Below are 21,061 nucleotides of genomic sequence, written 5' to 3'. Positions count from 1 at the left end.
GAATGTGGTTCTCTCTCCTCCCCAGTGAGCCAAACACAACTACTCATCTACCCAGCTACAATCTCACCCAGGGTAGTCCTTCAGTTTGTATATTTCGTACTACGGTCGCCCCTAAGCAATGCAAGGCGATTCTTAACCCAACTTTTAGAGCTCTTTTATTTCAAGTCTTCTATATGTTCAACTTATATCTCAGAAAAAAAGCTTTGAGGTACATCTACATAATGAATGTTATGCAACCAGTAAAAATGGTGGTCATGAAATGCTTTCAATGACATGGGGAAAGGCTCACAAAAGAATGCTGAGTGGGGAAAAAAAAATCACATAAAACAATAATATCCAGACTTCATTTAGAAAGAGAGACAGAGAGGGAGAGAGACAGAGGGAATATGAAGATATGTAGGTAGTCAGATTACACATAACTTTTTGTTTTTTTTGGCTGTAGGGCATGCGGGATCTCAGTTCCTCGACCAGGGATTGAACCTGTGCCCCCTGCACTGGAAGCGCGGAGTCTTAACCACTGGACCACCAGGGAAGTCCCCACAGATAAATTTTCTTTTCTAAACTATATTTTTCTGTTTTCCAAATGCTTTGTTATTAGCACGATCACCTTATATAATCAGGGAAGAAAGGAAGGAAGGGAGGGAAGGGAGGGAAGGAGGGAAGGAGGGAGGGAGGGAGGGAGGCTACTCAACTGACTGAACACAAGGCAGCCTCAGGGCTGCAGACTTAGGGGTCACATTGTGAGCACACAGTGTGGCGGGAGGGAACCTTGGGCGACCACCCAGTCTGCTCAAAGTGCTGGCTGTGTGACATTTCTCTTCAGGCTTCAGTTCCCTCGACAGTAAAACCTACCACTTGGGGCTGTGGTGAAGACTGAACATAAACAGCCTCACTGTGGCTGGGGCGCAGCTGGCTGCCTCCTCCCACGCTGCCTGGGGCCTCAGTGTGCGGATCTCCATAATGGGTGGGAGGTGGAGGAGGAGTGTGTTCAGCTGCCGTGTTTACCATTTACCTTTGGGAAAAGACACGCAACAGCTTCTAAGCAAGGGGGACGGGGGAAAGAAAGCTCATGGGAAATATGAGTGACTCAAAGTAGAGGCAATTTCCCCTCCAGCTTAGGCAAGACACGGAGGAGAGAGATAATGTCCCTCTCCTGTAACAAAGGCTGTATGCACTCCCCGAAGTGTGTTCATTGATGTGTGGGGCGGGCACAACCGTGAAGCTCCAGGATTCCACCAACAAAAAGAGCTGCTCTACTTAGATGTGAAAACATTATGAAAGCTTCCAACAGTGCCCACGACCACAAACAGCACCCCGGATGCTCAGAACACAAGACAAAGCATTCCCCTGGATGGAGGTCACAGTGCATTTCCGCTCCATGTCCTTCAGGGGATCACTGACTCTTTGTTCTGATATGAATGAATGATGATGTGATGTTTCGCAGGACACAGGAACCCTGCACATCTTTGCTTTAATTATGTGTGTGAATGTGGAACAATAATTCTACCCAGTAATTACATGCATTTGGGTACTTTAGAAGCAACAATAAAGAAAAGCACAAGGCCACAAAGAACAGTCATTAGTACCAATAAAATTATTAGGAAGTGAGAGTATAAAGGCTGCAGTTACATCATTTTCCATTTAAATCATATGAATCAATTCTTTTCCATTGAAAATCCACAAGCTGAATTTTCTGAACCACATGGCTACTGTTTCAAGATTTTGTGTGTGTGTGTGTGTGGTACGCGGGCCTCTCACTGTTGTGGCCTCTCCCGTTGCGGAGCACAGGCTCCGGACGCGCAGGCTCAGCGGCCATGGCTCACAGGCCCAGCCGCTCTGCGGCATGTGGGATTTTCCCGGACCGGGGCACGAACCCGTGTCCCCTGCATCGGCAGGCGGACTCTCAACCACTGCACCACCAGGGAAGCCCCCTGTTTCAAGATTTTTGCCACTTGTCTGAATCTGAATGTATTCTTTAAAAAGAAAATATTCTAGGCTCTGCAATAAATAATTGACAAATGCTATTCTAGCTAAGAAATAGAATCACCTTAGGCCAAAGCCAGATGTGCAATTTTCCATTCACTAGGGGAAAAAAAATCTCAGACAACTGTGAATGCAAATGTACAACGTAAATGCTCATATATTTAACTGCAAGTAACTAATTAATTGGGTTAATTTAATTAACAATTAGTTCACTTTAAAATTAACTAACTTTATGCAGTGCATAAAATATCACACTTAGAGGGGAACCACCAAAGAGGGCGGAGGCCTGGGGACATTAACTCTCACCTGGTCGCATGACTTGAACAGCCGTCTGGCCAGCGGTGTCCTCTGCCCGTCTGTACCACGTGCCGCCAGGGCTGGGCAGCCACTCCTCGACGCGGCAGCTGTAGGTTCCGCTGTCCTGCACCGCCACGTTCTGGATGAACAGCCGGTACACGCCCGGGGAAGGGCTCTCCAAGTGCAGCCGGCCCTTCAGGTTGTTCTTGGCCGCCTGCTCTCCGTAGTGGAAGGTGGCGTCGCGACTCAGGCGGGCCAAGGTCTCCCGCTCTGGGTGGTTGGGCTTCCACACGAACCACTCCACCAGCAGCTGGGAGGCCGCGCTCGTGCGGTTCAGGACCACACACTCCAGCTGCACCTGCCGCGTCTCCAGAACCGACAGGTTGCCCTGCGCCTGGCTGAGCTTCAGGCGGCTGTCTGCAAAGGCGAGGAAAGAGATGTTGCCAACAAGAAAGCAACAAGCCACGTGCATGCACCCCTTCCCAGCGGACGTGAGCAGGTGCCTTCCAAACGCAGGAGGACAGCAGCACGTTCAATCAGCAGAAGCACTGCTCAGGCGCACACCCTGAACGTTCTGAGTTCTTGATCACGGGTCTGAGTGCCTGAGTTTCATGGAGTTCAATGTTACGGTAACAGCTGCCCCGTAATTTATAACTCTCATCGGTTCAGATGCTTAGGAGAGGACAAACGTGCATGGTAGATGACTCCACATCCAAGGGACAGTAGACCACAAAGAGTATGGCCAAGGGGAGGGCGTGGCTGGGAAGGGACAGCAAAGGGCATGGTGAGAACCCTGCTGGGAGAGCAAATTTTTAAAACTGACCACATGATGGATGTGGTCCATCCATGATGGATGCTAGAATGTGCTGGGCTGTCAGCCTCAAAAGAACTGCAGGGGAAAGCCACGTTAATACGTTCACCAGCTGGCCCTAAGAATTGCGGTTCTTACTTTCTTTACCAAAAACACCCCACACGGGTTCCCTCTCAAGGTGGAAACAGAACTGATCTGACATCAGTAAAGAAAAGACTGATACTGATGGCTGTTTGAAAGCTCAGCCAATCAGATTCTCCTCCAGAGAAAAAGTGTCATTAAACGCGGTACACTCTGATCACATACAATTTCATAAAGGGCCCAAAAGCCTCTTTGGACCAGAGGGGTTAAAAAGCTATGAAACTGTAAATGCACAGAAGCCCCTGAGAAGGACACCTCCTGAGTGATATCTGAGGAGGGAGGTACTTTCACTTTTCCAGTTTAATACTGTCAGAATGTTTTCTAATGCACATTTATTTCACCTTTGTAATAAAAGGTCAAAAAATTAAAAAAAAAAAACGAGAATATATTTCAAATAACCAGTCTCTGAAAATATACACTTGGGAAGATATTAACTCTGCTTGTCTCTGGGTTGAAAGGTTATTTCCTCCTTTGTGCTTTTTTAGTATTTTCCAAAAGCGCTATAAATGTATGCTTTCTTATAAAAAAAAAAGGGGGGGGAGGGGGTGGGGACTAGACGAAGTGGGGCGGGTGGGGGGGGGAGGAAAACACACAAATTAAAAATCTCAACGGAAAAGGGGGAGTGTGTTGTTTTAATGTGTCCTGTGAGTTTTCTGTTTATAGTGTTAATATTCCCCATAAGCAGAGATTTCACTGTTTTGACAAGAATCCTTACAGCCCTAGTGCACCGCCCCAGTTAGCTTGCGGTCAGTCTGTTAACCTCCAATGGGGAAATTCCCTTGATAAATTTAGGACCTACCAAGAACCTCTTAGTTTCAGCACAAATGAGAAAAGGGAAAGGCAGAATGATGACTAAGAGGAAACACGGTGGGGGAGGGTGACCATGACCTCCCAACGGGGAAAACGGTCAGAACTGAGAAAAGACAGAAAGAACAGAAACCTGAAAGAACATATGTGGGCCTAATGGCAACCTTCAGTTCTCAAAAGCCCCAGGGACTGGCCTGAAGGCAGGACGTAGGTCACTGGAAATACCAACAGGAATCACTTAGACCAGAGCTTCCTATTTTATGCACCAGAAGGGTCGGCATGAAATGTCACCGTGGGCAGACCTGAATCCCTGGATTGAGAATCCCCGGATTGGGGCAGCGTGACAAATACAATATCCTGAGGAAAGGAGGGGACAAGCCCCATGGCGTTCAGCAAGGGCCAGGCCACCACATCTGGACTTCTGCATCTGGTTCCAGTTGATCACAGAGCTTTTTTTTTTTTGGCCATGCCGCGCCATGCAGGATTTTAGTTCCCCGACCAGGGATCGAACCCGCACCCCCTATGGTGGAAGCACGGAGTCTTCATCACTAGACCACCAGGGAAGTCCCAGAATAAACTTTTATTGAGGCCTCCTGGGAGACAAGCCGTGAGGATAGCATGGTAAAGAGAACAGGACCTGTGCTCACTCATGCAGCTACCCGTCTAGTGAATTTGAATATATTAAGAGTGAACAAATGATAGTGTTCACTACAGTGAACATAATAACCAATGATAAATGAATTTCCATGAATATAAAATCTGAACAGGTAGTTCATAATTACTCATATATGAATAGGTATGCCAGGTGGTGACATGTGCTATGAAGGGGCTAGGGAAAGGGGATACAGAGTGACTAGGGTGCCATTTTAGTTAAAATGAGCTAGGAATGCCTCCCTGAGGAAGAACGAGATAGATGGACATCGATGGTCAACACATTCCAGGTTATGAGAACAGCAAGTACAAAGGCCCTGGGGTTTCAAGGAAAGCAACCAGTTATTCCTTATTCAACCAGTATTTATTAAGGGTGTCATGTCAGTGGCTGGAGATACAAAGACACAGCACCTGTCCTCAAAATGCTTACGGTATAGTGGAGAAGAAATGAAAATAATTATTACGTTATGTGTTTTATATGGAACCCCTGGTGATATAGGAGAAATCAGGCAAGGCTTCCTGGAGGTGGTGCTGAGTAAAGTCTTAGGAATGGGGTGAAGACAGGGGAGAAGCCACAGGAGGGGTGCATTCCAGGAGGAGAGGGTAGCATAAGCAAAGGCAAGGAGCTCGGACTCAGGGTGGCAACACAGCATCCCACAGCTCATCGGGCACCAGAGGTAGGGATAACAACTAACTATAGGGCACGCAGGAATGAGGGATGGAGAGGGAGCTTAGGGCCACACTATGTGAGAAGTTCAAAGAACTAGATACAGCTTTTCAACAAGGAGAAAGGGCTCCCTTCACATGTTTGAAAGGATATGAGTCAGACTAATCTTGGGTTGTTCTCAGGCAGACCTAAAACCTCAGAGGGAAATTACAGGGAGGAGGAACTTTTCAACAACCAGGGCTGCCCAAAAGTGGAACTGAGGGCTGTGGAGGCAGTCAGCTCTCCTGCCTGGGAAGTGCTCCGGCAGAAGTCAGACGCCATCTGTCAGGGAGCCGGATATAAACGGAATAAAGGCTGCACCCACAGGGTCTGAGAGGGGGCCAAAGGGTGGTTCTGTTCAGAGACAGGAAGGGCTCATCCGTGGGCTGTGCGTGGTAAGGAAGAAGGGGAAACCAGAAAACGCCCTCCAGGCAGGAATCCTGGGTATGGAGCCGGCACCAGCCCGAGATCCAAGGTGCAAACTGCAAACCCAGAATGAGATCCAGGCGCTGCCAGGGATCCTGCCTTGCCGCACCTTGCAACCCCCAGCTGCCCCTCGGGCCTCTCCCGGGTGAAGACGCTGCGTATAACAGCACGTGCTGACAGAGGATGCTCCTCTGAGTTCGCCATCAGCACCAGGACCCGCTAGTAAAGTGGGTGGGCCTGCAGTGAACGAGGATGATGCTCTGTACCGCATGCACATCCATCATGGACCCCGCAGAGCCCTGCCGCACCCCCAGGCAGTCTCTGCCCTCAGCCTACTGGCCCAGGCTGGCTGCACCGTCTATCCTTACCTGGCTGCTTCACGGTGACTTCCGTGCGCCCCGAAACCTCCTCTGCCAGCTTGTACCAGGCGTAGTTGGGGCTCAGCAGCCACTCTTCCACATGGCAGTAGTAGCTGCCGCTGTCGCTGACCTCGGCTCTCTGGACAGTGAGGCTGAACAGACCCCCAGACACGTGCCTCTCAAACTGCAGCCTGGCTCTCAGGCCCTCCTCCTCGGCGTAGGTGCCGTACTCAAAGGCGGAGTTGTGGGTGGTTTTGAGGATGAGTTTGCCGTCGGCGTCCGAGGGCTTGTGGACGTACCAGAGCACGGCGAAGTGGGAGTTCTGGCTGGTCTGGGACTTGACTGAACAGTTCAGCTGGATGGGCCTGTTTTCCACCAGGGTGAGGGTCCTCTTTGATTTGCTCACCTGCAATTTTGTCACTGCAAAGGAAAAGGGGGCGCTTCAGCAGAATCACCACACACCCCTGGAAATGTGGCCCGAGTCCCGCCTCCAGGCTCCCCGCCTGGTTTTGTCCAGCACGGCTCCTAGAGAACCAAACACTGATGGGCTTCCCCCAAAGCATGGCTCGGCGTGAGGACAGCAGAACAGAGCCAATCGCACCCCAAACAACCCTCCGCTGGCCTCCTCCTTGCCTCTCCCTGGCTCAGGTCCTCGCCGTCTCTCCTGCCAGCTCTCCCTGCCATCATATGGCCGCCAGGGGGATCCGGCAAAAACACACCCAGCCTGTATCAATTCCCTGCTTAAGAAGTTTAATGGCTCCCAACTGCTTATAGACAAGAAAAAAATTTCCTTTCACAGTACAAAGTCCCTCCAGGATCTGGCCCTCACCCCGCTGTCTTCACTCACCTCCAAGCCTCCCCCGTCACACCCACACCACATCTCCCCATGCCGCTTCTTCCTGAGCTCGGTCTCCGCTCAGCTGTCCTCCCTGCCTGTCTCCTACCATCTCCCCTCCGAGCCTTCTCCCCACTCACCCTCCAGTCCTCTTCTCCCTCACTCCCATCCCACTGGGTCAGATGCCCCTCTTCTGTGCTCCCTTCCGCACCCTCACGCATCTTCAGCTTGTTTTTCCTTACGTCCCTCCCGTGCTATCCATGAGCTCCCCAAGAGCAGAGATCAAGCTTTCTCCATTCGATCTGCAAATATTTAGAGTGTGCCCACTCCGTGCCCCTCACGAGGCTAAGTGCTGGGGGTGCTCTGAAGAATAAGACGGTCCTGCCTGGAGATGTTCTCATCACTGCACCCCCGGATTCAGGCTTTGGAGAGCACCCACTCAATCAACGTTTGCTGGGACGTGTGAGTTAGTGACTGAGTGAGTGGGTGAGCGAACGAGAGGGAGCTGGAGAAATACGGTAGCAGGTGGCTGGAGGATGCTGGGGTGCTCTTCCTGGAGGATGGGAAGAGAGAAGGCAGAGAAGAAAATGACAAACAGTGGGACAGAACAGACCCAACTCCGGCCTCCCCTTCGCCTCACGATCCTGCTCCTAAACCAGAAGGGAGGGCAGACTCCAGAGGGCCACCCTACCTGCTAATTAATGACCGTGCTCTCCTTTAAGGTGGCAAGAAGCCACGGTCTAATGAAATATATCTTATGAAGGTAATTTGAGATCTCACCCACTCCATCATTATTATACTTGGCTCTGCTTCCCCTACCCACCATCCTCCCCCTACTGAAAAAGAGAAAAAAGGAAAAAGTCACAATTCCAAGTTCCTCTTACGGAGCTAATAGTAAAAGCATCATCCCACCCTCACCTTTCTTGTTACATTTCACTTGTCGAGGACTAGATCACTCGTCAGCTGAGAAACGAACCCAGGACAAGGCACAGACCCTGACAGGGAGAGCAAGCTGGGCTTCCTCCAGTGACCCTGCCCAGAGGGGAGGCCAGAACAGGTTGGCCTGGGCCCTTCTCCAGCACCTCTGCTGGTCATCTCTCTTGATCTAGACACAGGACTGAGCCCACTGGTCATGCCTGGGCCTCCTCTTCCAGTGCTGGCTAGCTGGCTCGCTTAGAGCTTAGTGTGGAAAGACAGGATCAAGGTCTGAGTTCCATGCACCAAGGCAACTGAAACTTCTGAAAGCCCCAGACTGTCACCTGGGCCCTGGGGTAACCCACAGACAAAGGTTCTGAGTGGCTGAGAGGATTCAGCGAGCTAAGTACGGCAGAATCGGACACCCAATACCATGACTGCAAAAGCAACTCTGAGGCTGTTTCCCGGTGCTAAATCAGGGGACAGTCTTCACAAAGGAAGCTGGATTCACGTACCTACAGACCTTCTCAAGCCATCGAGAATGCACCCGGCACCCGCCTGAGAGAAATCCCCTGGCCCATGACCCTACCCTTCTGGTTTCATCTTTTTTTGGGAACAAGCCCAGTCTCCTGCCTTCTCCCTTCTTCAAACGCACGAAGTCCTCCAGGGCACTGAAATACAGGGCAGGCTTTACCAGCAAGCACCCAAGCTCTGGAAACTAGATTCACCTTAGCTTGCCAGTCGACTTTTCCTATCCGCTGCCTCTAATACTTGAAACAACCAGCTCCCTTTTCATTCCTTTCCAACCCGATTCACCGCATGCAAATGATATCTCTATCAGAGCAAATGACATCTCTATCAGAGCAAATGACACCACCTGAATTATCTGGTTCTGGGCCCAAAAAACTGGGTTGTTCAGTGTAGAGTAGAAAGAGCTTTAAAATGCATTATTAATTGGGGCCAGATTATTTTTGCAACTGTTACTAAGGAAACCTCCATTGCTATAGTAACCGCATATATTAAACTGGATGCCTATGACTAAACTTGAGCTCAGTCACATGGTCTGAGAACGAGAATCCAAGGAAGAGAATTGTTTCAAAGCATTTCCATTTTTTCCCCTCCTTCCCACGTCAAAATATTGTGAAGTGTTGAAAAGCTTGAAAGAGAGGCATTTTTGAAATTTGGTACATGTCTGACAGGTAGGCAAGGGGTCAGCTCCTCTTCTACGCTCTGAATCTCCTCCCGCTTCTCAAGGACAGGGAGGACCTTTCCTGAAGCCCAGGGGAGACAGCAGCCTGCACAACTAATTAGGAGGCACTCACACATCCTGCCCAGCACTGCCCTGGGCGGTGCGCAGCCTGCTGGCACCACCTTCCTCCGTGGGGTTAGGCGAGCACAGCCCCCTTGAGAACCGTAGGTATTCTCATCTGTAAGGTGAGAACAATCACAGCATTTACCTGAGAGCAGTGCTGTGCAGATTAAAAGCAATACTCTACAGTAAGAGTTTAGCACGGAACCTGGTCTATAATAAACACGCAGTACGTTTTCACTATTCCCCTTTCTTTTCAGTTTCCGGGCTCAGTCCCACGTTCAAAGCTCCATATTAGATCGAGAACTGCCAAACCTGAGTGGCAAACTTGCTACTGAAAGTATTGTCCACGTACTGGCAGCATCCGTGTTGCCTGGAAGCTTGTTAGAAATGCAGACTCTTGGGCCCCACCCCAGACCTCCTGAACCAGACTCTGCCTTTTAACAAGACTCCCAGGTGACTCAAATGAACCTGAAAGCCCGAGAAACCTTGGACTTGGCTGTGTGACTGAATGGACTTAGGCAATAAACACAAAGGTGAAAGACAAGACGCTGAGGACTTGGTTGATCCCCAACAGTGAGTCAGCAGGACGAAGAGGCAGGAAGAAGGGTGTGAGGCTGCGGGCCAGGCCCCACCTTTCAGCACCCCCCCTGCGAGCACAGACTCCAGCGCACCCAGCAGCTGCCTTCTCAGGTACCTCATGACTTCCAGAGCGGGGCTGTACCCTGCTGGAGGGAAGGGCCCTTTCTTTCTGCATCTGGAGAGTTTCCTTCTGAGGCCTCCGATCCCCTGTGGCCGGGCAGCATCAGCACCACCTGGGGTGGAGACGCTGCCTCACAAACGCCACAGGTGAGGCCCAGAGACCTGTGGGCTCACGTGCCCTCCAGGTGATTCTGATGCGCTAAGTTTGAGAAGCCACAGGTGTGGCAGTGAGGGGGCCACAGGTAACTCTAGAGACAGCAGTTTCTGTGCAATGGTGCAAGCAGCAGCCAGAGGGTAGCATACAGGCAGTGAGGGAGCAGAGGGAGAAAAGGAAGACTCTGTTCTTTATTATAGATCCGTGACAGTGATCAGTCACGTTAGGTGGAGAGGGGGCCGGTGGCTGGACAGCAGAGATTTTTCAAACTGAGGGACGCAAGTCAGCCAAAAGACTGGGAGAGAATGAAGGAAGAGCTGTGGGGCGTGTGTGTGTGTGTGTGTGTGTGTGCGCGCGCGCGCGTGCATGTCCATGTCCCACCTGTCCTCATAGAAGGAGGGTTACTGCCTGCCTGTGTGTGTGTGTGTGTGTGTGTGCGCGCGCATGCATGTCCATGTCCCACCTGTCCTCACAGAAGGAGGGTTACTGCCCTGTCTGCCTTACACGTCTGCAGACACAGCAGTGACCCTTGCTCACTGACTCCAAATAGGTGCACCTGGTGTTACCATGACAACGAGGCCTGAGGCGCGGGGGGGGGGGGGGGGGGGGGGGGGGGGGGGGGGGACTCCTCTAGGGCTCCTGCTCTCATGCTCACTCTATCTGTTAACAGCCAGAAGGCAGAAGCCACATGCCCCCGGGATGGAAGGAGAACCCCAGGTTCTCCTGAAAGAAAGGAGGGGCCAATCGCTCTGAAGGATGGGGCAGCCTGTCACCTACTGGACTGTGACAAGGAGAGCCACTGTCACAAGCCCTGGACTCCCGGAAGTCAAAGAAAAAGCCCTCAGCTCTGCCAATCTGCCAGGTCAGCAATAAGAAATTGGAGAGTACGGATTTGGCAGCATCCGGAGGGTACTGAATATTCATCCTGACTGCCCATCAGTAAAATCCCAGCAGAATACACCCACTGACAAGTCAGCTTTCTACACCGGAGGCTGTCCTCCTGCAAGCGTGTTTATTGCTTCGTCAATTTTAACGTGCAATATTTAATAGCCAAACCAAGATACAGTTGTAAATATCTGGAATATGAGTGCTGACATTTCCCTTATTCCTCTGTATTTAGGGAGATGTAATTGGAGGGTGTTTTGGGTGCTAAAGAAGATCAGAAGGAAGCGCAGCAATGCTTCAAAATTAAAAGAGAAAAGAATTGATTAGGAGCTAAGAATCGAATATGTTGAACTGGCTTAAAGGCTTGCCTAAATGCCCCTTGTGGGCTCACACTCTACCATCGATGGCTAAGGCTAAGACAAATCAACAACAAAACAGGAGGGATGGCGTTCCTTGAAGATTACCTTAGGGATGTGCATTTGGAACAGGAAGTCTGGAATGGTCAATAAGAGATCCACAACACGTTCATCAGGCCATCCAGCCAGAGATTTTAAAGAAACAAACACCCGTGATGTGGTCAGGTCAGCAGGCGGCTCTGGCAAAAGGACTGGTCTGGGGCACAGGCCACACAGAGCCTTCTTGGGAGCCGGCGACATAAGCTGTGGAGGGCTGATAAATGGACTGGCATGAGCGGGCCAACGGTCCCTGGGTTTCTGCTTCATGCTGTCGGAATAAGAATATTGGACAAAATCATCTTCTAAAAGGGTTGGGGGCAGGGGGAGGGCGATGATATTCCTGTGGAGAACAACAGAGCGGGGATAAGAATCCATGTTTTGAGAGGCAAGGTATGGAAGGAGAGCAGCCTTAGAGCCCCCAAGCCTTAGAGCCACCTGGTGGAAGAAGTTAGAAGAAATAGAGGCATTCGAAGAGGCACAAAAACTCCTACCCCATTAGCAAATCGTGTCTTGAGGAACCTCTACAGGGACCTTGTGACCCCAACTTAAAAAGAACAAATTTAAGTATTTGCTAAAGGGGCTCAGGGATGGTAAACCAGAGAGAGTGGGGATTAAATCAAAGTATATGGTACCAAATAGAATTCCCGAGGAAAAAAAAACAAAACTACCATAATAAAATAAAATGAAGAGCCTGGACTCTGGAGCCAGACTGCCTGTCTGGATTTGCATCTTGCCTCTGCCACTTATTATGAATCACTGGAGAATTTATTTATCCTCTGTGTCAGCGTCCTATAAAATGGGTGAAGCTAGCACCCCCTCATGGCATTGCATGAATTAAGAACGAAGAATGTTACTGTATATAAAGCATTCAAGGTGGTAATGGGCATGCTACAAAAGCTCAGCAAAGATTAGCTACTATCGTTACTGTTGTTACTTCTGCCGCTACAGGTGCTGAGACGCCTCCACACAGCACTCTACAAAGAGAAACCGCTTCTGTAAATGATACTATTAACTGAATGCTGAAAGGATAATTTTTTTCCCCCTTTTTTAGGCTGCGCCGTGCAGCATGCAGGATCTTAGTTCCCCAACCAGGGATGGAACCCGTGCCCCTGCAATGGAAGCGCAGAGCCCTAAACCATTGGACCACCAGGGAAGTCCTAGAAAGGATAATTTTTTATTATATGGCCTTAAAAAAGGCTGAAGTCTTCCTCTCATCCACCCCAACAGCTTTTTAATAAAGTTCATACCTGGGTTCCCATCCCCACTTCCCACTCTCTATTTCTTGACTCCGCCAAGTCCCAACCTCTCTGAGGCTCAGTTACTCCATTTATAAAATGGGAAAGCAGTAGCTTCTTCCCAGGGCTGCAGCAAAGGTGACTGAGGTCATCTACACCAAGTGTCCAGTATACTCTCCGGCACACGGTCAGCCCTCTGGTATTTTTCCACTTCTACTTCCCCCAAATAAAAGCGCCAGTACCAACCAGGGTGTGCGGGGAAAAGAGTAAAAATGAACATGAAGCCCTTTGGAAAATAGTAAGTGCTCAATGCATAAATATTTAATAAGGAGAAATTGTAACACTTAAGGAGGATGCACTCTCCCTGGTGCCACAGCCCTTCCCAGGGGCCGCGCCCACCCAGCCTCAGCACCCCCCTTGCTCTCTGCGGCCCCCAGAGGGCCAGCCAAGTGCCTTACCATGCACCTCTGAGGAGAGGCCAAGCACCCTGGTGCTCGTTCCCAAGGTTCCCACGCCAGCCGCCGCCAGTTCTTGCTTTACAGTGAAATCACAAACAAACAGACTCAGTGTAAGCCACAGGAGACACAGAGACAATCCTCAGAGCAGATCCCAGGTCCCTAACTATTCTCCAGGGGGCAATAAAATGATGTAATGGAAAATAGAGACACATGGACATCAGAACGACCTAGGCTCCAGTCTTGTTCCAATCTGTTTTTCATCTGACAAGCTGGTTTGCCTCCATCAAGGCTCCTAAACACTGGGAGCCTGGGTTTCCTCATTAGCAAAATGGGCATAAAAGTATCTAAATTATTTCATTGCTGGAAAAATTTAAAAAGAAAACAGAGGTACTAAGCGCAAAGCCTGGCACCCAAGACGTATTTAATACATTTTTGCCCCTTTTCCCCTTTAGGAGCACCATGAATTGATCTGAATCCAAATAACTAGAACCTTCAATGGCCTAACTCCATTTTCTTCCCTGAGGCACTCCAGCCTTAGATTCTAAGTCGTAAGACAAACAGGCAAATATTAGGGATTTATTCAAAAAGGCAAGGCTAGGCAAGGTCCTGGCGTCAGCAGTTCCTCTACCTTCTGCAGCTGGAACCACATGACGGGCACCAAGGAGGCCCACAGCCCGACCCTGAGGCCAGAGGAGACCACAAAGGGTGCAATTACTCAGCGAGGCAGGCAGGCGAGTCCCTCGGCACTTTCCACAACAAGGGTTCACACGAAATGGGGTCTTCCGCTTAACCTTCCATTAACCTGAAAATCCACTTCAGCAGAACAGCCTCTTCCCTGGCATCTCGTTGTCCAAGTTAAGGCTCTAATTGGCCAAGGAACTGTCCCATCATTTATACAGTTCACTTGTTCCACACTGGTTCGATACAGACTCCGTTATGGGGTTAGAAGAGGCGAAGGATAAGCCCAGACACTGCCATTTCGTAACCTCGCGTTGCTGAAAATAACAAGCACTGTGACCAGCTGCAGTGGTGGAGCAGACCGGGTTGGGCACACATCGTGGCTGTGAGCAGGCAGAAAAATCGTTTTTGCAAGGTGTTCAAACCATCTTTGCAAAGTGGGTGGGGCAGAAAGTCAGAAAGAAGTCTTTGCAAAGTCACCTCCCATCCAACCCCCACCCTTCGCCGCATGCATGCCTGTGCTCTCCTGCTTGGGGCCAGGCGATGGAGGGAAGCAGGAGCCAGGGCCGGGGTCCACCCTCCGCCTGCTTCCACCCTAACCGGCGACAGGTACAGACACGGAGGAAACCACAGAGCAGCACTAACTTACCCTCTCCCCCGCGTTAGGGGAAGGGCCTGATGACGGTGAGTGTTTGCAGAACGTCCCCTGACTAAGGCTCCCCAGATGAGTGCAACCTTATCACCTGCTGCGAGACAGACTCCGCCTGCCTGCTCTCATGCGCTCAAATCCAGGGCAGGGGGACAGGGTCTGGGTCAGGGAAAGTGTCGAGGAAGGAAGGACAAGGATTCAAACCTTGGCTCCATTCACCAGCTAGGCAACCCTGGGCTGATCACTGAATCATTCCTGAGGCTGTTGTGAAATCCTCATAAAATAACCAACCCTAAGCACCTAGCACAAAGCAAATACTCAGTAAGTACCTGTTATTTTCCCTTTTGCCTCTGAGGTTCCTTGTCTGCAAACGGGGGGGACAGTGGTACCTTGTTTACATCACTGTTGCAAGGATTATAGGAGACGACATTAAGAGACGGAGCTTTCTGCAAAACAGTCTAGTTGGCCTGCACACTTCACCGATATCAACGTCTTCACACACATGTGCACGCGTGCACGTGCGGCTGGGGAACTATTGTAGATTAAAGGAGTCTAAAGAGACGTGACAGGGACTTACCTAGTGGCACAGTGGATAAGACTCCGTGCTCCCAATGCAGGGGGCCCAGGTTCGATCCCTGGTCAGGGAACTAGATCCCACATGCATGCCACAACTAAGAGTTTGCATGCTGCAACTAAGGAGCCGGAGAGCTGCAACTAAGGAGCCCGAGAGCCGTAACTAAGACCCAGTGCAACCAAATAAATAACTTTTTAAAAAAGAAAAGAAACTGCCAAATTATTAAAAATAAATTAATTAAAATGTAACAAATTTTAAAAATTAAAGAAAAATAAAGAGACATGACGACTAAATACAATGTGTGACCCCTGACTGGATCCTAGAAGGAAAACACACTACAAGGGGCGTTTCCGGGACAACTGTGGAAATGCTGGTACTGTCCTGTAATCACGTCAAACTCCCAGGGTCTGATTACACCATTGTGGTCGGGTGGGGCAAAGTCCTGATCTTCAGAGACACACACTGAAGTATTTAGAAGGAAGTCTCCTGATGTTGGCAACTTACACTCAAATGGTTCAAAAACAACAAAAAATTACACACAGAGGGAGAAACAAACGTGGTTAAGATGTTAACAACTGGTCATCATGAAAAGGGAATACGAGTCTTGCAACCTCCTACACACAGGAAATTTCTCAAACTAGAAAGTTGGGAAATAAGAGCAGCCGGGCCGAGGGCTCCGCGCACGACACTTCCTGCCTCTCTGCGGCTCTCTTCAGCTGGAGCAGGCGTGGGGGACCCCGGGACCCTCACCTGGCTGCAGCACCCTGATCTCCAGCAGGTTGGAGGTCCTCTCGGCCAGCCGCGTCCAGCTGTTGTTGTAGTTCCTCCGCCACAGCTCTGCCACACACTGGTACTTGCCCGCCTCCGTGTCGCTGGCCCGGCTGATGCTCAGCCGGACGTTGTTGCTGGACTCAGCCTTTTCAATGGCCGTTCGGGTCCGGAAGCTGGAGGATCTGTCCCCCCACTGGACTCCTCCATCCCGGGTAAAGGTCACCAGGTCATGGAACTCGGCGGTGCCCACCGGCTGGAACCGCCACGTCACTGACACGGGGACCCGGGCGGGGTAATGGGGTTTGATGATGCACTGCAGGTCAAAGGAGTCACTGTAGGTCACCCCCGGCGTGCGGGAGATGGCAGTGACTGCAAAGCCCGTTTCTGGAGAGAGAGCAGAGAAACTCAGGCCAGAGGAGACACTTGGCTTTCTCAGGGCCATGTGACGCGGTGACAGGGCTCCTGGCAGAAGCTAGAGCAAAGGCTCACACATGGGGCTCTCTGGATGCCCAGGCCAGTATTATTTTTGCTAGCGTGTTGACACACAAACCCAGCAGTTCACAGGACCCCACAGAAAGAGGCCGGCAGCAATCCTCAAGCAGCACTAGCGAACCCTTCCCGATGAACCCTCACGTGGATTTGTGCTGGATCAGTCCCACTCACAGGGACTGAGTGCATGTAGGCGGGGCCATCCCTAGATATCTTGGGATTCCACACTGAAACAGGAGAAAGGAGCCCCAGGGCCGATTTCCTTCACCACACTCAGGTGGATGCACCCTGGCCCAGCCCGGACGGCCCCTGTGCCTGGCCCACCACTGCGTCAGTGCTGGAGCAGGGGAGGCAGGTGGAGCAGGTGCCTGTGCTCCCCGGGCTGGGCAGCGCCGGCTTGCTCTCCAGTCCCTCTTCTACCTCCCCCACGGAATCCAGGGCAAAGAGGCAGCGAGGGACCCACAGCAGGGGGGACTGACCTTCACCAAGTAGGACCTGGGGTGAGGTGGGGCCCTGCAGGTACGCTAGGCTGAGTCTGTCCGTATTCCAGCATCACTAATCCCCAGTACTGACTCCTCAGTAGAAGTGATCAGAGTCCCTTCAGCCTTGAAATACGACTGACTGTTAACACATTCGTTATGCTCATAAAACTGAGAGCAGCCAGTATTTCCTGAGCACTATGGGCCAGGCATGGTGCCAACTGCTTGGCTTTCATCACACTTCACTGAATCTATCACCCCTTTCTTACAGATGAGGAAACTGAGGCTCAGAGAGGGTAGATAAATTGTCCACTGTCAAGCTGCCAGTGAATGGCAGTCACGCTACAAATCTGTGTGCCACTGATTCCGGGGGACTTATTAGGTTGCTTTACTCCCAGGAAGCATAAGACAGTGGTTAAAGGCACAGACCCTGGAGCCAGATGCCCAACTTTGGCACTGTCTAGCTATGTGACGTTGAGCAAGTTACTTAACTTCTCTCTGCCTCTATTTCCCCATCTGTAAAATGGGTCCTTGTGAAGATTAAATGAGTTAGTATTTAAATACTTGGAATAGTACCTGACATACAGTATATACTATATTTTGTTAAATATGTAGTTTGTTTTAAAAAAAAAGGACATAAAGGAAAGTACTTTAAACTTCATAGGTAAAAAGGCACCGAATGAATCTTTCGGCAGAGCCTGGCCAGAGCCCCTTGGTAAGCTCTGGCTATGGGGACCACAGACACACGGTGAATATGAAAAAACTCAGAGGACCACCTCATGCTGAAAAATTACTTCTAACCCTAACCACCCCTCAGACGTTCCTAGCCTCACAGGATGGGAAAGACTCCCTCTGCTGGACACCCAGGACTTTCCTCACAGGTTCCATTTCCACGTGTGCACATACGGTACTGAGCAGAGAGAGACATGGGGAGTGAGCTGACCTGGAAACTCAACCACTGGATGAGGTTTCCAGAGACAGAAATCTGAATGGGATGATGAGTGCCGAAAGCAGATCAACCTTTGGGATTAAGCTTATGGAAAGTAAAAATAATTCTAATGGGGGCGGGGGGGGGAAGGACTTTGTTGGGGGCAAAACCACTTGGTGTTGCCATCTTAACTGGGGTAAGGTGGTCCAAAGCACCACCAGCCCTACCTATGAGGAAGGTGGCAGCATGGTCCCAGGGGTGGGATGCAAAGTCACTGAGGACAACTGATGTCACAGTCTCTTAACAAACAGAAACACCTAACATGACAAGTTACCTCCCCAGCAAAGTAGCAGATTGGTCTTTTAATATACTGATTCTATTAGGCAGATAAATGTTGATAGAAGCCTCTTTACCCTGTGACAAGCAAATCTAATATTCTTTGGTTTTGGCAAATTTCAAGGTGTCTTTTAAGTTCATGCTAATCAGGAAATGGCTTTCTTTAGGAAGAGCCTTATAGAGGAAAAGGTAAAAACACGGGCTTTGAAAAAAAAATTTAAGACAGATTGCTGGTTTCCTGGGTTCAGATTGTGTGTCTGTCACTTAAAAGCTATAGTCCTGGGCAAATCAGCCAACTTGTCTCACTAGTCTCCTTGTAAAATGACAGTGTCTATCTGTAGGCTAGGTGAGGATTCCAAGGGACAATTAAGCTTAAGTGCTTACACTCAGCCAGGAAGGGTAGTAAGGGCTAAATAGATGGCAAAAGGTGATTTTCTACTCTTCTCTGCCCTGCTCTGAATTTTCAGGAGGGCTGAGCCCCTGCACAGGAGGGCCTGGGGTGCAGGAGGGAGAGGATTTGTTCCCGCTCTTCCAGGTTAATTTTGGCAGTGGGCTTTGTTCCTCCACCTGGGGCCACCACTCCCCAGGCCAGAATCCTTACAACTTCACTCCTACCACCCAGACCAAGGAGTAGTAACAGCGCTCAGCTGTTGCCCATCCCCAGGGCCCACCATGGAGAACCACTATTGGTTCCTTGAACCCCATCCACACTTCCATAAATACTTTCTTCAATCAAACCCTTTGGAAGGTGCCGTCTATCTCCTACAAGAGTCTTGACACGGGAGCATCTCCCCAACGGTCCCACGAAAAGACTGCCGAGCTTACTTACCGAGAGCCGTGATGGACACGAGGGTGCTGGCCCGGCGTTCCCCCACGACCTGCCACTCGCCATCCACTGCCCGCACCCATTCGGTCACGTGGCATTCGTACTGGCCCTCGTCCTCCCTCCTGCTGTTGAAGATGCCCAGGCTGAACGAGTTGGGCTGCACCTGCTCCATCTGGACGCCCCCAAAGCTGCTGCGCTCCCAGTAGGACGTGCCAGGCTGCACGGTGCCGTCCCGGTCCAGCCACATGATGTTGCTGCGGCGGTTCTGCCTGTCCACCAGCTGCCAGATGACGGAGAAGCGGCCTAGTGGTCTACCCACTGTGCGGATGCTGCAGGAGAGGTGTAGATTCTCACCCTCCAGGACGACGCTGGCATTGCTGGCCACCTCCACCGAGATGCTGCTCTCTGTGCAGAGGGAGAGAGTGCCACGCTGGGGCTTTCTGGGCTCCACTGAGCCCTCCCCACTGACATCAAAGGAGGAGGGGTACAAATGTCACTCTATTCAGGTACAAGGGGACCCTGGAGGATGCAAGCACTGACACTTGCTGCTGCTGCAAGCCCTGGCTGGTTCTGGGTTTCGCTCCCTGTGATTTTAGAGCTGATAACCTAGGAGACCCTTTACTGGATACAAAGATAACGTGTGGGATCATGAGCGTCTAAGACCTGAGACTGAATCAGAACAGAAAGACATTACCCTTAGGGCACAAAGCAATTCATCAGGCCCTCCATATCCACTGCTTCCACATCCATGGGTTCAACCAACCATGGATAGAAAATATGCCAAAAAAAAAAAAAAATTCCAGTAGGTTCCAAAAAGCAAAACTTGAATTTGCTGTGCACTGGCAACTCTTTACATAGCATGTACATTGTATTAGGTATAAGTAATCTAGAGATGATGTGCACAGGTTATATGCAAATCCAGTGCCATTTTATATAAGGGACTTGAGCATCTGCAGATTTGGGGCGGTCCTGGAACCAATCCCCCTCGGAATCTGAAGGATGACTGTAATGTGTTCAGCAGGGTTCAAGAATTTTTGACTTGGATTTTCAGTACGTTGAATACCCTGAAAATTCTACTTCACCGAATCTTCCCATAATTTAGGGGCTACAGCAGTCACATAAAAGCTGAACATCCATACATGCCATTTGAGCCCTTCAGGGCAATATCAGGAGATAGAAAAAAAAAAGTGACAGGAAGCATTTGGAGGACAACACGTGCTTGCTTGGGTGTGGGCAGTAATAGAGCACAGATGGCCTCATTTCACAGCGTGTGTGGGGAGCAAGCTTTCATACTTTCATTAACACACAGGAACAGACCAAAGCCGGTGGCTCGCCTTCCTGCTGCTGTCCACCTTCAGCCCTGGGGTTCCACTGCTCTTGACCTTGAGTTTCTGCCAATCAAACTCGGGAATAAGGATTCCTCTCTCCTTCGCTCCTCGCTTAGCTATATGAACTCCACCAATGGAATTATTTAAGCTCTACACGGCTTCTTCTATGAGATAGGGAGAGTGCTACGTTGTGCAGTTTTTCAAAGATTAAAAAGTAAATGAGACAATGTCTATAAATCACCTAATATGTAGGTTTTCAAAAACTGGTAACCACGATCATAATTAATTTTACTACTCCCATTAACTCTTTGTTTTTATAAAGAATGTGGATACTTTATCTTAATTATGCATAGATCATTTTGTATAATTATCTATAGAGCTCCAAAAGCCCTTAAGTGTTAAAAAACAGCAAGTACCAGACGAATTCGGCTCCAATTTTCTGGGCAGCATCCACATGAAACACATACATCAATTTTAAATCAATCAGTAAATCAAATCCCAGATTAAGAGGCACACCCAATTACTGAGGGGAAAAGCATACCCACGACCATGCATTTGAATCAATCTTTTCTCCCGTGTGTTTCCCCCACAGGCAAAAACACGCAAAGATGAGCACTGAGCCCAGGCATGGAGCTCTTGCTATAGTGAACATGTCTTCCACCCATTCTGGGTTGGCTTGTTTCACATGAAAAAAAGTCCGGACAGACAGGGTGGGGAATAGGAATTTTCCCAGGAGCCATACCTAGATGAGTCATGGAGATGACAGGGCTCCCGAGTAGCTACATCTGTAGCAGTAGTGGCTGAAAGCAAGGATTTGGAGGCAGGCAGACCACGCTCAGGCCCAGGTCTACTGCTTCCTAACTCTGCAATCTCG

General features: G+C 50.1%; 1 protein-coding gene across 3 annotated transcripts in view; it reads right to left on the bottom strand.

Annotated features, from left to right (window-relative positions):
- Positions 1-21,061, bottom strand: part of IGSF3 (immunoglobulin superfamily member 3) — a 98,553-nt gene that overhangs the window by 7,353 nt on the left and 70,139 nt on the right. For all 3 annotated transcript variants that reach the window (XR_003794612.1, XM_029230454.1, XM_029230453.1), the window contains 4 exons: positions 18,863-19,264; positions 15,781-16,185; positions 6,191-6,601; positions 2,290-2,697 (listed from right to left, as the gene is read on the bottom strand). Coding sequence is in view for 2 of the 3 variants with exons in the window: in XM_029230454.1 (XP_029086287.1) it covers positions 2,290-2,697; positions 6,191-6,601; positions 15,781-16,185; positions 18,863-19,264 (1,626 nt within the window). In the remaining variant the exon portion in view is untranslated. The remainder of the gene's footprint in view (positions 1-2,289; positions 2,698-6,190; positions 6,602-15,780; positions 16,186-18,862; positions 19,265-21,061) is intronic.

This window comes from Monodon monoceros, unplaced genomic scaffold (genome assembly GCF_005190385.1).
Source record: "Monodon monoceros isolate NGI ecotype Baffin Bay Population unplaced genomic scaffold, NGI_Narwhal_1 Super_Scaffold_18, whole genome shotgun sequence".
Lineage (NCBI taxonomy): Eukaryota > Metazoa > Chordata > Mammalia > Artiodactyla > Monodontidae > Monodon > Monodon monoceros.
This window is presented reverse-complemented; position numbering and strand designations above follow the sequence as displayed.